Source organism: Seriola lalandi, unplaced genomic scaffold (genome assembly GCF_002814215.2).
Source record: "Seriola lalandi dorsalis isolate HSWRI2012SDOR001 ecotype SW California unplaced genomic scaffold, Sedor1 jcf7180002054703, whole genome shotgun sequence".
Lineage (NCBI taxonomy): Eukaryota > Metazoa > Chordata > Actinopteri > Carangiformes > Carangidae > Seriola > Seriola lalandi.
In genome coordinates, this window is record NW_019525256.1 from 1007 (window position 1) to 13821 (window position 12815).

General features: G+C 41.2%; 1 protein-coding gene across 1 annotated transcript in view; it reads right to left on the reverse strand.

The window, feature by feature from the left end:
* Positions 1-1021: 1021 nt before the first annotated feature.
* The window catches only part of LOC111668131 (cGMP-inhibited 3',5'-cyclic phosphodiesterase 3A-like), a gene marked incomplete at its 3' end in the record, with an annotated part of 37344 nt that continues 25550 nt past the window's right edge, over positions 1022-12815 (reverse strand). Inside the window, exons 2-9 of the mRNA XM_087178719.1 lie at positions 12351-12401; positions 5479-5724; positions 2912-3057; positions 2659-2774; positions 2297-2540; positions 1964-2040; positions 1402-1598; positions 1022-1159 (exon numbers count right to left, since the gene is read on the reverse strand). Coding sequence (XP_087034845.1) covers positions 1022-1159; positions 1402-1598; positions 1964-2040; positions 2297-2540; positions 2659-2774; positions 2912-3057; positions 5479-5724; positions 12351-12401 — 1215 coding nt within the window. The remainder of the gene's footprint in view (positions 1160-1401; positions 1599-1963; positions 2041-2296; positions 2541-2658; positions 2775-2911; positions 3058-5478; positions 5725-12350; positions 12402-12815) is intronic.

A 12815-nucleotide genomic window follows, 5' to 3' on the forward strand; every position in this document is an offset into this window, starting at 1 on the left:
CTTCGTTTGAATTCCAGTTTGGGCCCTTTCTTTGTGGAGTTTGCATGCTCTCCCTCTTAGTGGGTTCCCTCCATGTACTACGGCTTCCTCCCATAGTGCAAAGACATGCCGATAGGTTAATTGTGACTCTTCTTTCTTTTTGTACTATGACGGTTTTACTGACATACTATACTATAACTTTTTATGCTTTACCATACTATGACTTTTTTATGACTTACTATATTATGACTTTTTATGCCTTCACATACTATCACTTTTTATGCCCTACTAAACTGAGTTTTTTATGACGTACTATACTATGACATTTTTATGCCCGAGTATACTATGACCTATGACATACATATGACATATATGTCCCTATATTAAAAGTGATGTTACCATGTGTTAAGGGGATACTGTATATTATTATGACATATATACATCCTCTGGATATATGAAGATATACGTTTGTAACATATATGAAATACTCATAGTAAAATGCAACTTTATTAAAACAACATGCTTATTAAAATTCTTTGTGTTTGCATATGATTTTCTAAATAATTTCTTAGTAAATTTAAACAAATGTGTCTATCTTTTATATTCACATATATAACATCAACATATACTGAATGGTGTTGGGATGGATATATAGCTATGTAACATATGTGTATAATATAAACAGACCTACTAAAATACATGTTTCTCTAAGCTAATCATATGTCAATTTATGATATTGTTCCAATTTCTAACAGGATTAATGTGTAATTTTTACATATAGGCTATACTTTAAATGCAGATATGATTTTACTTCATATGTACATATATTTCATATATGGACATTCAACACATGGACATACTGTATATTACATTTGTGTATGGGTATTCCTGAATGTAAATTCAGATCTGATATGTTAATAAACCATTTGGTTGAATACATTACAAAGTCAGTCTCTTTGTTTTGGAGTGGTGGCGGGGTTGTTGGGGCCTTGCAATGTTGAGACTAAACCTATGCCCTTGAGCCTCACTAAGTAGTGTTTACCTGACTGAGGATGCAGCCTGTTTTGCCGTCAGTCTTCTCCACTAGACTGAAAATCGGAAAATTCCAGTTGTTGAGTTGACTCATCACAGGCTCCAGGCCTGGCATCACTAGAGCCTCCAGGGCCAAGATCGGTTTATCCTGACAGGTAAGGTTTGGGGATGACAGAGGAGCGGTGACAGTAAGTAAAGGTTACATCATTGTGAAAATTCAATTGTTGAAACTCCTCATTCACTCTTATGGAGAAAGAAATGCATCTTCCTTGTGCAGAAATCCATTATCTTTATTTTTTGTTTTTTGGAAGAATCTTGAAGCATATTTTAAAGCTCACTATAGATAACAGAGACTTCTTAATGCCAAATGAAACCTTTTTGATCACCTACCTCTGGTGATGGCAGCAGAGGGTGAAGAAGAATGCCTTCTGTTGGATACTCCCTGCACCCTTCCCTTGCTTCAGGTGGCTTCTTGCTTACTTCTCCCTCCTCTTCATTCTGTGCAAAGTCGCTGCTGTCACTGTGGTTGGTCTCATAGGTGCTGTCGTAGGTGCTGTCATAGTCTGATGAAGCCACTGCGCGCTCATCTGGGGGGAACATTTACATTTTACATTTTACAAATATGCACTTTAATTTAACTATCCTGGTTACTGTTTAAAATTACAATGAGGACAAGTGTGGAGAAGGTCAGTATGAGTGAATCAAATTATAAACTGGGAGAATATGGTTGTAAAACATATTGTTTTCTTAATTAAGATTTACAGATGTGTCTGTTGAACTAGAAACTTCAACTTCTTAACTGGTTTTACTGCACTCTATCGAACAGGCAATTTTAAACCTTCAAGGTGACTGGGTTTATGCTTATTATTATCATGTTTTCCAGCTGAAGTGGACAGGTATGTGTAATACTGAATATAAGCCAAGAGCTTGCAGGCTGTACTCTGCTGTTTACCTGGATGGGGTATTCTGTCTCCTTTGTCGACAGATTCTACCCCATGGTTTAGTCGATTGTTGAACGGCCGGCCACAGCTGAGAGAAACAGAGCAGAGAAACACTGGCATGTTCAAAGAACAAACTCTGGTCCATCCTGTTCATTCTCTCTAGTCTGCTTATTGAAACAGCTCCTGTCCTCTCAGTAAAGACTAATGAGGTGACTTATTTCCACACAAATGTACACTCATACACATATATACTGTATAGGCACAGATGTTTTCAAAGCCGTATTCCAGTATTAGTGAATTTGATCTTTAAGATGTAATCTGATGTGTGATTGGATGCATGTTACCTGCCGCAGAGTGATGGAGGCCGCCAATGAGGGGTGGTGGAGCTTGGGGCGCTCTGGCTATGAGTTAAGGCTCTGTGATGGCTCTTCGGGGCCACAGAGCCAGGATCCCGCTCTGTTAGTGGCCCAGTCGGCTCAGGAAGCTGCACGGAACATGTCTTTATCGTAGGGCTGGAGACAGGAGTGCCCTGGACGGGAGGAGATGGGCACGGAGAGCCCAGAGGTGATACGTTGGAGGGGGGGAAACCTGAAAAAGATTGTTTTCAATTTTAAAACAAAAAAGTGATGTAAACAAAGACCTCTAATACCTTACTCAGTATACTCAACTGTTACTCAGTGTGTGAAGTAGGTTTGTACACACACACCTGGTCTTCCCAGTGGTTTGCTGTAGAGATGGTTGGAGGTGACGGAGGCAGCACAGGAGGCAGACATGGAGCGGCTCTTCGAGATGGTCATCATCACTGAGTTGTTCCATGATTCACTGGTTTGATGTAAGAAAACAGTCAGATAAATAAGTTACAGTAACTCTGTAACATCATCTTGATTTGTTTCAACTCAATCTTATTTTGTTCCTCTTGGTTCCAGTGAGTGTGTGAGTCAGTCAGTGAATGACGGTACCTGTCTGTGGTGTGTTTGATGCTGGCTGAGCGGTCTCGGCATACAGGGCCCGGCTCGATGGTGGGCAGCCCTGTAGCTGAGGTGGTTGTGGTCCACGTTGATGAGATTCTCCTCAGCAACCCTGGGGGCAGACTCCGCCTTAGACGCTGTAATGCAGATACACACAAGGCATGTAAACACATTCACAGAACTTTCACAGACGTGGATGAGACAAGAAAAGTCTTTTCACTTTTGCTCAATTTCTCCATATCCACTGACATTTAATAATCACAACTTTTGATAATCTGAAAAATATAATTTTAATGATTTCCAAATATTACAATGTCATGTCCCATAGGCTGTAGCTCTGTTTATTAGACATTTCAGCCTTAGGCCTATGTTTAAAATAGCAAATAGACCTAATTTTCTAGAGCAATTGTTGTGCCTCCTTTTCTCCTCCATCAAAAAAGTACAGACATCAAACTAGAAAGATGCCATATTTTTTCTTCCAGCTCATTCCTGTTTTTTTCATAAGCATATGGAAGACAGAATGGTGAGTGGAAAGGAGACATGTCTATTTTCCCTGTGGTGTATATCTATCCAATGTTGTAAACTTTGTTGTAAAGCCATGGGCTAAATTCAGTTATTTGTCAGCTTGTATCTTTGTACAGTTGGTATGTTTTTCTAAAATATTCTCTCTCTCGATCTCTCTCTCTCTCTCTCTCTCTCTCTCTCCCCCTCCCTCTCTCTCTCTCTCTCGCTGTCAAAAAAGCACACAAACACACACACAGATCACATGGTGAGAGAAGAATACAGAGGGCAGCAGAGGTTCAAATTTCACAAACTACAGAAATAAAAAAAAATGTTAATCTCTCTTTATCTATCCACTTCTTAGGCAGACAACTACACAAACAAGCATCACTGACATCCAAATGCACAGATACACACACATGACCTCACATTCCTTTGTGGTTTGCTTCTCTCCTACAGTGAAGGAAAAATCTAATCAAAGACCTCTAATAGTGTGTGAAAGAGTGACATATGAGGACAGAGAGAAAGGGCACATGCTGTTAATGCTCTGAACGTCGTGTCTGCTTTTGCTACTGTGAATTTTATTTTTGTTGGTAATATAGTTTAAGTGCAGGTCTGAAACACTCTGCTCTACATTATTATGCAACAATAATGTGGCTGACAAAAAAATAAAAGTAGTCATGATGCTCACTATGATGGATTGCTACATGTGATCTTTCATTAAGTCTCTGTCATATAGTCTAAGTCAAAAACTTGAGTAAAAAATGGCCCCAGGTCACCAACATTTCTGACTACCTTTATGTAACTGCTATTTCTGTCCTTACTTCAGAGCCGTACAACAGGGCAGCACAAGTCAGCTGAATCACCAACTTTAACCCATTGCCACATGCAGACTCACAAATCCCCAATGAGCTGAAATGAGGCAGCATCTCACCGAGTTCCACTACATGGGGCGAGCATTTGAGTGCACTCAGGCAGCGTTAAAGCTGCTAGTCACTTTCCTGGTAGGCTACCCTGCATTGCATCACACGCTTTATTTAGTTTCCTTACAGCCTTAAGTGCCTGCATATATTTTGAAGCACCAGTCTTGTAAAACATTAAAAAGCCCCCTGGAAGCCTGTGCGTCATTGTTAGCTACATTAGAGCCCCACACTACGCCAGGAGTGAGGGAAGAAATGGGGGTGATGTATGCAGGATGAAGTATACCTGGGCATACGTGTTTGTATATGTCCTGCAGCATACAACGAGAATAGAGCAAAAGGCAACAACGATACAGCTGGTTATATGAACACAACACATCTAACTTCTCTCATTCACAGATATTCTCCTTTACTGGTTGTGATGTTTGCTTCCAACTGGGAAACATTCTTCAACTTTAAAGGGGAACTTCACCGATTTCACACATCAAAATCTGTTTACCAGACTTGGAGAGTATTACTGTATACATGAAAAAAGTTGTATAAAGCCTTTTGGGCTCCAGAGGGAGCTGTGTGAAGTCTCATGAATTGCTCTGGTTGGGTCTGAAGACTGCAAGTTTAAAAATGAAAAAAAATCTGGAGCTGTAGAGTTAGAAAGAAATGAGGTTACCAGACTTCAGTTGCCTGCTCCTCATCTCTGCTTGAGGCTACCTGCTTGGGGCTTAGCTAGCTTAACACATCCAAATCTCTGACTAAACTGTCAGTAGTTGAGTTGCACTCTGGGTAATATAAGCGCCAGGTTTTGAAAAGGCAGAAAAATGCTTTCATATAACACTGTAAAACTGGGTGTTATATGAGTTCAATACTAATTTGATGGAGTACTCTGAATAGTGGTATCTAATCAATGGCACACATGTTGGAATAATTGCTTAATGTGAATGATCCAAAGGCCCATGGAGGTGAAGATAAGAAAAAAAAGCAAAAAATTAGACAGAATAAACTTTTTTTTCTTGTTTTTGTTGTTTTCTTGTTCCTAGTAGCTGGTGAATTTCCGGTTTGCATCCTTAATCCTTGGAATTTCAAATTGACATTCAGCCACTGGACAGTATCTCAAACACCTAATGAAAGACAAACTTTTACCTTTGGAATGGCAAGTCTCTCTGTTTTTTCGGGCCCCTCCTCAGAGTCAGAGCAGATGTGTGTGTCTGCAGGGATGCGGGGCCGGTGCAGTGGCTGGAGGCTGAACTGGGTGCTGAGGAGGTTGCTGACGGCCTTCAGAGAGCTGCAGGTGTTAGGGGGCAGCGAGGGGTCTGCCAGCAGGTCTGAGATCAAACCATGGGCCTCACCCATCACCGCGATGTCCACTACCACACTGGTGCCCGAAGACTAGAAGAGAATGTAAGAGGGAAGGAGGGGCGGTGAAAGACAATCAGATAATCATTCTTTGGTCTAATGCAATGATGATGCAGTGATCAAACATCACACCAAGACAGTATGGTTGCCCTTGTACTAGAGACAGCACATGTACCCCTGGACTGTAGGAGACTAAATCAAACATCTTACAGTTAAAAATAAGTAGTATGTAGCGTGTTGGGAGACAGCTACTCGGGTTGAACATAATAGGTAAGTACGGAGTACTGACTATGAAAATATAATTAATAGACATCCTACAACTACAACCACTCCTGCCGATAGTTAGCTGACAACGATTCAACATATTGACTGATAAGCCCAAAGGCTCATCTGTGTCAAAGGTCAACCATGTGTGGTTTCAATAATGGATTCCACTGTTAATGTCAGCATGTGCTAATCAGCTCCTCTTTAGTTTATAATCAATTTCTTCACACTCTGAAACCACACACACACACACGCACACACACACACACACAGATACACACACAATTATTATTCATGTACAGTATGTAAAAGTGCATGCATGCTAATTTAGCATATAGTAAGTAAAGTCAGTCCATATAAATGAGTCTGGAGGAAGTTAAAGACACAATTTGTCCATGAAAATTAACAAATCTCCTAACGACGCAATCAGGAAAATGTGTTTTTTTTTTTTAATAATCTAAAAAAATTTGGAAAAAAGGTTCTAACAAACTTCCCTTGAAAAGATGCAAGGCAACTGAAGACCTGAACCAATGAAAAAAAAATTCCGAAGGAAGATAATTGTTTAAATTGTGTTTTTAAAGATTTAAGATTAAGATTTAAAGATGAGTCTCATAAGACTCAGTTACTGAACTACAATATCCTCCAAAATATTTTAGGTAACAACGAATTTCCTGTTTCCGCTGTAAAAGGTGAGGGCAGCCCGAAGCTTTCCGGTGTATTTATACCCTCCACCTTTATTTAGAAACCCTACACAGCTGCAAGTGTCACTCCACACAGAGTTACACTTAGTCACAGAGTGGGAGGGTCTAGGGGCCAGATTGGAATCAGGCCTTATTATCAGTTACAGTGCAGTGTCTCGGTGTGGTTGACGTGGTTTTAAAGCAAACTTTATGCCAGGACCCTGACAGAGATGCAGCAACCTGCTCAGTCTACAGGAGGTGGTGTTGGAGGTGGTTCCAAAAGTCCTGCAGGGCGTCTGGTTGCCTTTTCCAAACACCCCCTCCAAATTGCCCCCCCCCCCCCTGCTGAAGATTTGAATGAGGAGCCTGGTCTGGAGGAGGATAGTGAATCAAACAGAGGAACAGACTGCTGTATTTACACAAGCAATTCCTCTGACCACCAATGCGGAACTTCTTGTCAACTGTAAAAAAAGCTGTATCCCTTTTCATTGTTGGCTTTTCATACACCAGACTTCTTAGAAAAAAATAATATTTATTCTGAATGAAGTAAAAGATCCGGATCTGCACCAAAATTGAATGGGGTTTTCCCTGGCCCATGACCCATCCCTCCACCAAGTTTGGTGCAAGTCTGTTCAGCACTTTTTGTGTAATCCTGCTGACAAATTAAAAAAAACAAACGCATACCTCCGCCAAGGCCAACCAATCCTACACATGTCTGTCAGATCTAGATTAGGCATTATCTGAAGTCATAGATCTCAACACCATAAATATGCCTCTATTTTTTTTTTTTACATCAAGATCCAAACATTATTTCCTGAGAAATTCATTAAAGTGTAAAAGAATGCCCTGTCTCACAGCGTTAGGAACAGTGATCTGGCCTTTTAACCGGATTTGCACCAAAATATAATGGGTTCTTCCTTGGCCCGTGCCATATCCCATTTCCAAGTTCGGTGCAAATCGGTTCAGTACTTTTTGTGTAATCCGGCTGACAAACAAACAAACCAACAAAAAGACAGGTGAAAACATAACCTCCTAGTTAGAGGTAATAATAGGAGAGCTGAATCAAGACATTCAAACTTGCCCTGATGTTTTCTCATCTTCCACCCTCACTCTCCTCCCACATCCTCTTCTCTTCCCCACTGTGCCAACTCATGAAGCAAATGAGCACACATGATCAGCCTTTACTCCCCCATCTGCCTGTCCCCTGAGGCTAATACTCTGGGCTTAACGACTCGCAGCAACCTCTCCTTTTGCCACTCTGCTTGTATCTGTTCCAAACTTTTTCACTTCGGTTGCGATTTCATTCAGTGGTTTTTCATATCCTGAGCCTTGAAGTTCTCTACTTGTACACCTTTTACCCACTCTACTCTATTGTGGTCCTCAGTTAGCTCAAGCTATCAGTTTTTCTCCTGCTCACATCCATATCTGTGCCAGGGGTAGAGCTTAATCTTTGTAGAAGAAGATAAAGATAAGTGGTCAGTGTAAAGGGGGAACATAAAAGGTAACAAGAGCAGGACCACCCCTCTGTATTCAAACAAAGTGACAGGTGATTCTCATAATCTGCTTCCTTAAACAGATTGTATTAGCTCTTCAAACATGTCAGGGCTCAGGGCTGTGATGTGATGAGTAAATGTGCATCAAGCACAAAGGAAGATAGTTTCCTGGAAGAGCACATGTCTGTATGTGTGCATGAACGAGTGTGCATGTGTCACCTCAACCTGAACAAAACCCATTAGACCACTCCAGAGCTTTATGACATCCTGCTATTGTGACATTCACCCATTACCTGGCAGTAATGGACTCTGTTCAGCTAATGTCAGGGAGAGAGCGAGATAGAGGGAGCTTGAATGTGTGTGTGTGTGTGTGTGTGTGTGTGTGTGTGTGTGTGTGTGTGTGTGTGTGTGTGTGTGTGTGTGTGTTTCAGCTGTTTTTACGGCACTTTTCTCTGTTAGAATACTTCTGATATTTATTTTTGCAGATTTTTGCATTTTAACTTAGAGTTAAAAAAAACAACCTCCAGTGTGCATGTGAATTTGCAAGTGCATTCAGTGCAACGTGCACTAGCACTTGAGCTATGGAGCGCTACAAAGTGCTGTTCTGGTAGAGCCACGGTGGAAAGGCAAGGCAAGGGAGAAGGTTATCGATTCCTCCCAGCATAAAGGCCCACAGGAGACAGCAGGGGGAGCAATGGTCAATGAGTAAATCAACAGTGGGCGCACGTAGATGAGTGTACACACGCACACACACACACACACACACAGACATGCATGTACCAGAGTTGCCCCTTGGGATCAGTCTGTCAGGCTTTCAGGGTAATACAGTACATGCTGCACACAGAAAGATGAGTCATAACCCGCAACAAATGCAGTGCACTGTAACAGAAGACAATATTAAACACTGCTCTGTGATGATGTACACAGATAAGTAAAATAAGATCTGTGTACATTAAGCCTCTAAGAATAGAACAACTGATTTGAATCACTCTCCAGGCCAGTGTTAGGCATTTAGATGGATACATACAATATGTGGTCACACTTTTACTGCATCCACAAAAACAGCTTTACAATAGTTATTGCTGGACTATTCATTGATTAAGATTGCATTATATATTTTTTTGGCCATGAAAAGTAAGAAAGCAGCAGAGAATTAAATCCTACACCACTGGAAATCTCCTTTATCATTTCTCTTACTTCATTAAAGGTGATTACCAAGGAGCTTGAATAAGCAAGTCCACACAGAAAAAGGGAACCTGCACTTGAAAATTATGTGAAGACAGCCCATGCGTTTAAAATGCTGTGTTATGTTTTCAGTTATCATCCCTGAACCATGCGTACTGTGTGACTGTTCCCTTTGAGCACACATGCATGTCTGTGCTATTATCATAGGGATGCACATTATCACAAAACTAAAGTTTAATCCAATTCAACAGAAATGGTGATGATTCAGATACCAAACAAGATTTTCAATGCTGACACTGGCTCTGAAACATAACGGCATCCCCCTTACTCTCTCCCTCTCTCTCTCTATTATTTTTTCCTCAAGTTTCCTTTTTCTTGTAGTCTTCTTCTTTTTCCTCTTGCGTATCTACTATTTCCCACTATGTCCGTTTTCCCTCTCTCCCACCACCCCTCAGCTATCTCCTGAGAGGCATTTAGGAGATATGTAGCCAGTTCAGGCATAAAGGCAGATGGTGAAAGCAGAGCGAGAGAGAGAGATAAAGAGAAAAAAGAGATAGAGCGAGAGAAAGGGAGCAATAGACACGGAGGAGCTGAGTCCACGGGCAGGCCATGGTCAGTCAAGTGAAAAAGAGAACAGCTCACTCTTGCAGGCCAGCTGAGCTCCTCCGCAGTCTCATCTACACTGTAAATACAGCACTACAGTGTGGGTCTGCCCATTGTCTCTGTACTACTACACCTATTGTACAGACAAAAAGTATCAAATATGTAGAATGCCTTTACACCTCTCTCAGCTTTAAGAATGAATGCTGAAGCAGTAGTAGCCAGCAAAGCATGCCAGAGGCCAAGTTCGTGTTCTGAATACAGGAGGATGCTTGCAGAATAGAAAACAGTTGCAGGATTGCACAGCAGGATTGCCTCACAGTTGCGAGGCTATTAATCCTTAACAAATGTATTTATTGATTTGTTAATAATGACTAGCAGGCCTGCAAGCCAGCTGAGATGTGTTGTTACTGGAGTTTGCTGAGGCGGCCAAGATGGCCGCATTTGTTTGTAACTGTCATTTTTGCAATAAATCTCGCTTCCTCTGATTTTCACGATGAGTTAGAATGATGCATAATCAATAGATATTGATGTAACTGTTCTTTCAGTTTGAGTTGAAGATTGCAAAAATACAAAATGCATAAATAGTGTTGTCTTGTGATAACACACAGATATAATGCATATAGGTGCCACATCCACCCTTACAGGACATGCTGCTCAACAAATGGCACCCATCTAAAAACAATAGTGACAGTGAATCTTTCAACAGTGGCGTCACTCTCCTGCTCCTCAACACCAGTCTCTCACATGTGTAACTGACCTCAAAACTAGGCTGTATCAAGAAGCTTAATTTAGACTTTGCTTCAAGTTGTCCTATTTAAACCATCTCATCATTACTGATTAAATGGCTTTCCTTTTTCTGCACACATGTGCGCACACACACACACACACACACACACACACACACACACACACACACACACACACACACACAAAGCAAAGCAAAGCACATGTAAATGCACATACATGCACATGTAGACAGCGGGGAATGTCTCCAATTAAACAAATACTGAACCTGTTTAGGAGGATGTGTATTGTCCTGATGGCGTCCCATGATACTTGCTGAGTGCCTCCTCTGCATCATTTGTGTTCAGTTTGAACACAACCACTCAAACTAGATTCCAATAGATGATACAATAGCTTTATGCTCACTTTCCTTCCTTCCAACTGTGGTTCAAATGTCACAGTGCTAAGAGTCTCAATCCAAAGCAACTGACATTTCAATAATGTAGCCCACAAACACTTCCTCGCACTCTCCTCTCCTCAGCTCTCCTCTCCTCTGCTGTTTCATGAACCTCCCTCTGTCCTCTCCACCCACCCCTGCCTCTGCATCTGCCAATGGCAAATGTTCACCAGTGGTTCGGTGATGAGAAGACCTGCAGTACACAGAAATCAGTTGTATTGAAAATACCTGGTTGCTAGGATACAGTGCATTGGGACAAAGATCAAAGTGACTCATCTATGGACCATAACATAGTTGTTTGGGGCTCAGTTGGCCACAGTTATGCTACGCCTACCACTTGTCAAGTGTTTCCGGTGATAGCAGGTGATGCATGACAACCGAGCCACGAGACCTGAGTATTATCATTACAGAGCTTTCTACAACAGGAAACTGAGGTACATATTGATTTATTAAAAGTCTATTAAGATGGTAGGTTTGTTGTTGCTGAATCTGAACAGGTTTGCTAGCATAAAGGCACTCTTGTATTTTTACTACCAGTAGCCTCTACCCCAGTCACAGGTTTCCACCAGCATAGTCTGAGAACCACTAAACTAAGATCAGCTGATAATCCAATATTTTTATATTAACATTTATTCAATGAAACTGTTGCTAGTATCACTGATACTACTGAAAATCAACACCTAACTTTTCTGATCTGTGCAAGTTTCAGCAGCTTTTCAGGCATTAGGTATTGTAATCATCTGGACAAGCCAAAACCAAAACAATGCTGCCTTCTATAAAACCATAGGCAGCAACTAGTAACACACGGGCTAACTCTGCTCGCAATCTGCCCATAGAGAAAAAATGGCATAGAGACTAAATAATGTCACATTATTTAGTAAGCCAAAGAGAACTGCAAAAAAGAAAAGTGAAATTGACTTAATTCAACAATCTAACAGGTAGGCATGAAGATGATTCCCACTAGTCATAACATGTATATGCACGCTATTGTGAGTTTGTTGTGATGTGTTTCTGCCCCCTAGTGGTAAAAGAATTACATAAAGCCACTTAAAACAGTTTCCATTTATGGCCAAATATGCTATAATGTTGTTCTCTCATCTCATTGTCTCAAAAAATGAATTAAAATTTGTTGTTTTAAAATGTCCTGCAGTAACAAGTAAAGTGCTACTCTACTGCAATAAGCCAAGGACAACACATACATCTCTCACACAACACACACATCCTTCCTCCCCTTTCCCTCTTGGCTGCACTGACCTGGGATCTGCTCAAAGCTCTCTTGTAGTCCCATTCTGGCTGGCACATAATCTGGAGACAGAAGAATAAAAACAGAATTTACTGTCAGAAACCTGCTCACTCCGTGACTCTGTAGAGTACTATCTGAGCACAGAACCTCTTTCACTTCTTTTGTCTTTCCTTTACTTACGCCTCCCTACATCCCTCTCTCTGTTAACCCAATGAAACAAATGCAGGTGCGGCCGTTGAGGAAAAAAGAAAAGGACACATCACAAGCTCAGATGGGCTTATGGCTCCCCGGACACCCCACCCAACACCACCCTGTGGTGCTCCTCTCAGTGCAATGACTTTTCATTTTTCTTCAATATGAGAAAAGTGTAATTTAATTTCACAGACAGGCGATGAGTTTCTGATGGGGTTTTATGGTTGCTTTGAAACTTTTGGATGGCACCTTTAACAAAGCTGGAAAGCCTGGTTTCAGGCTTT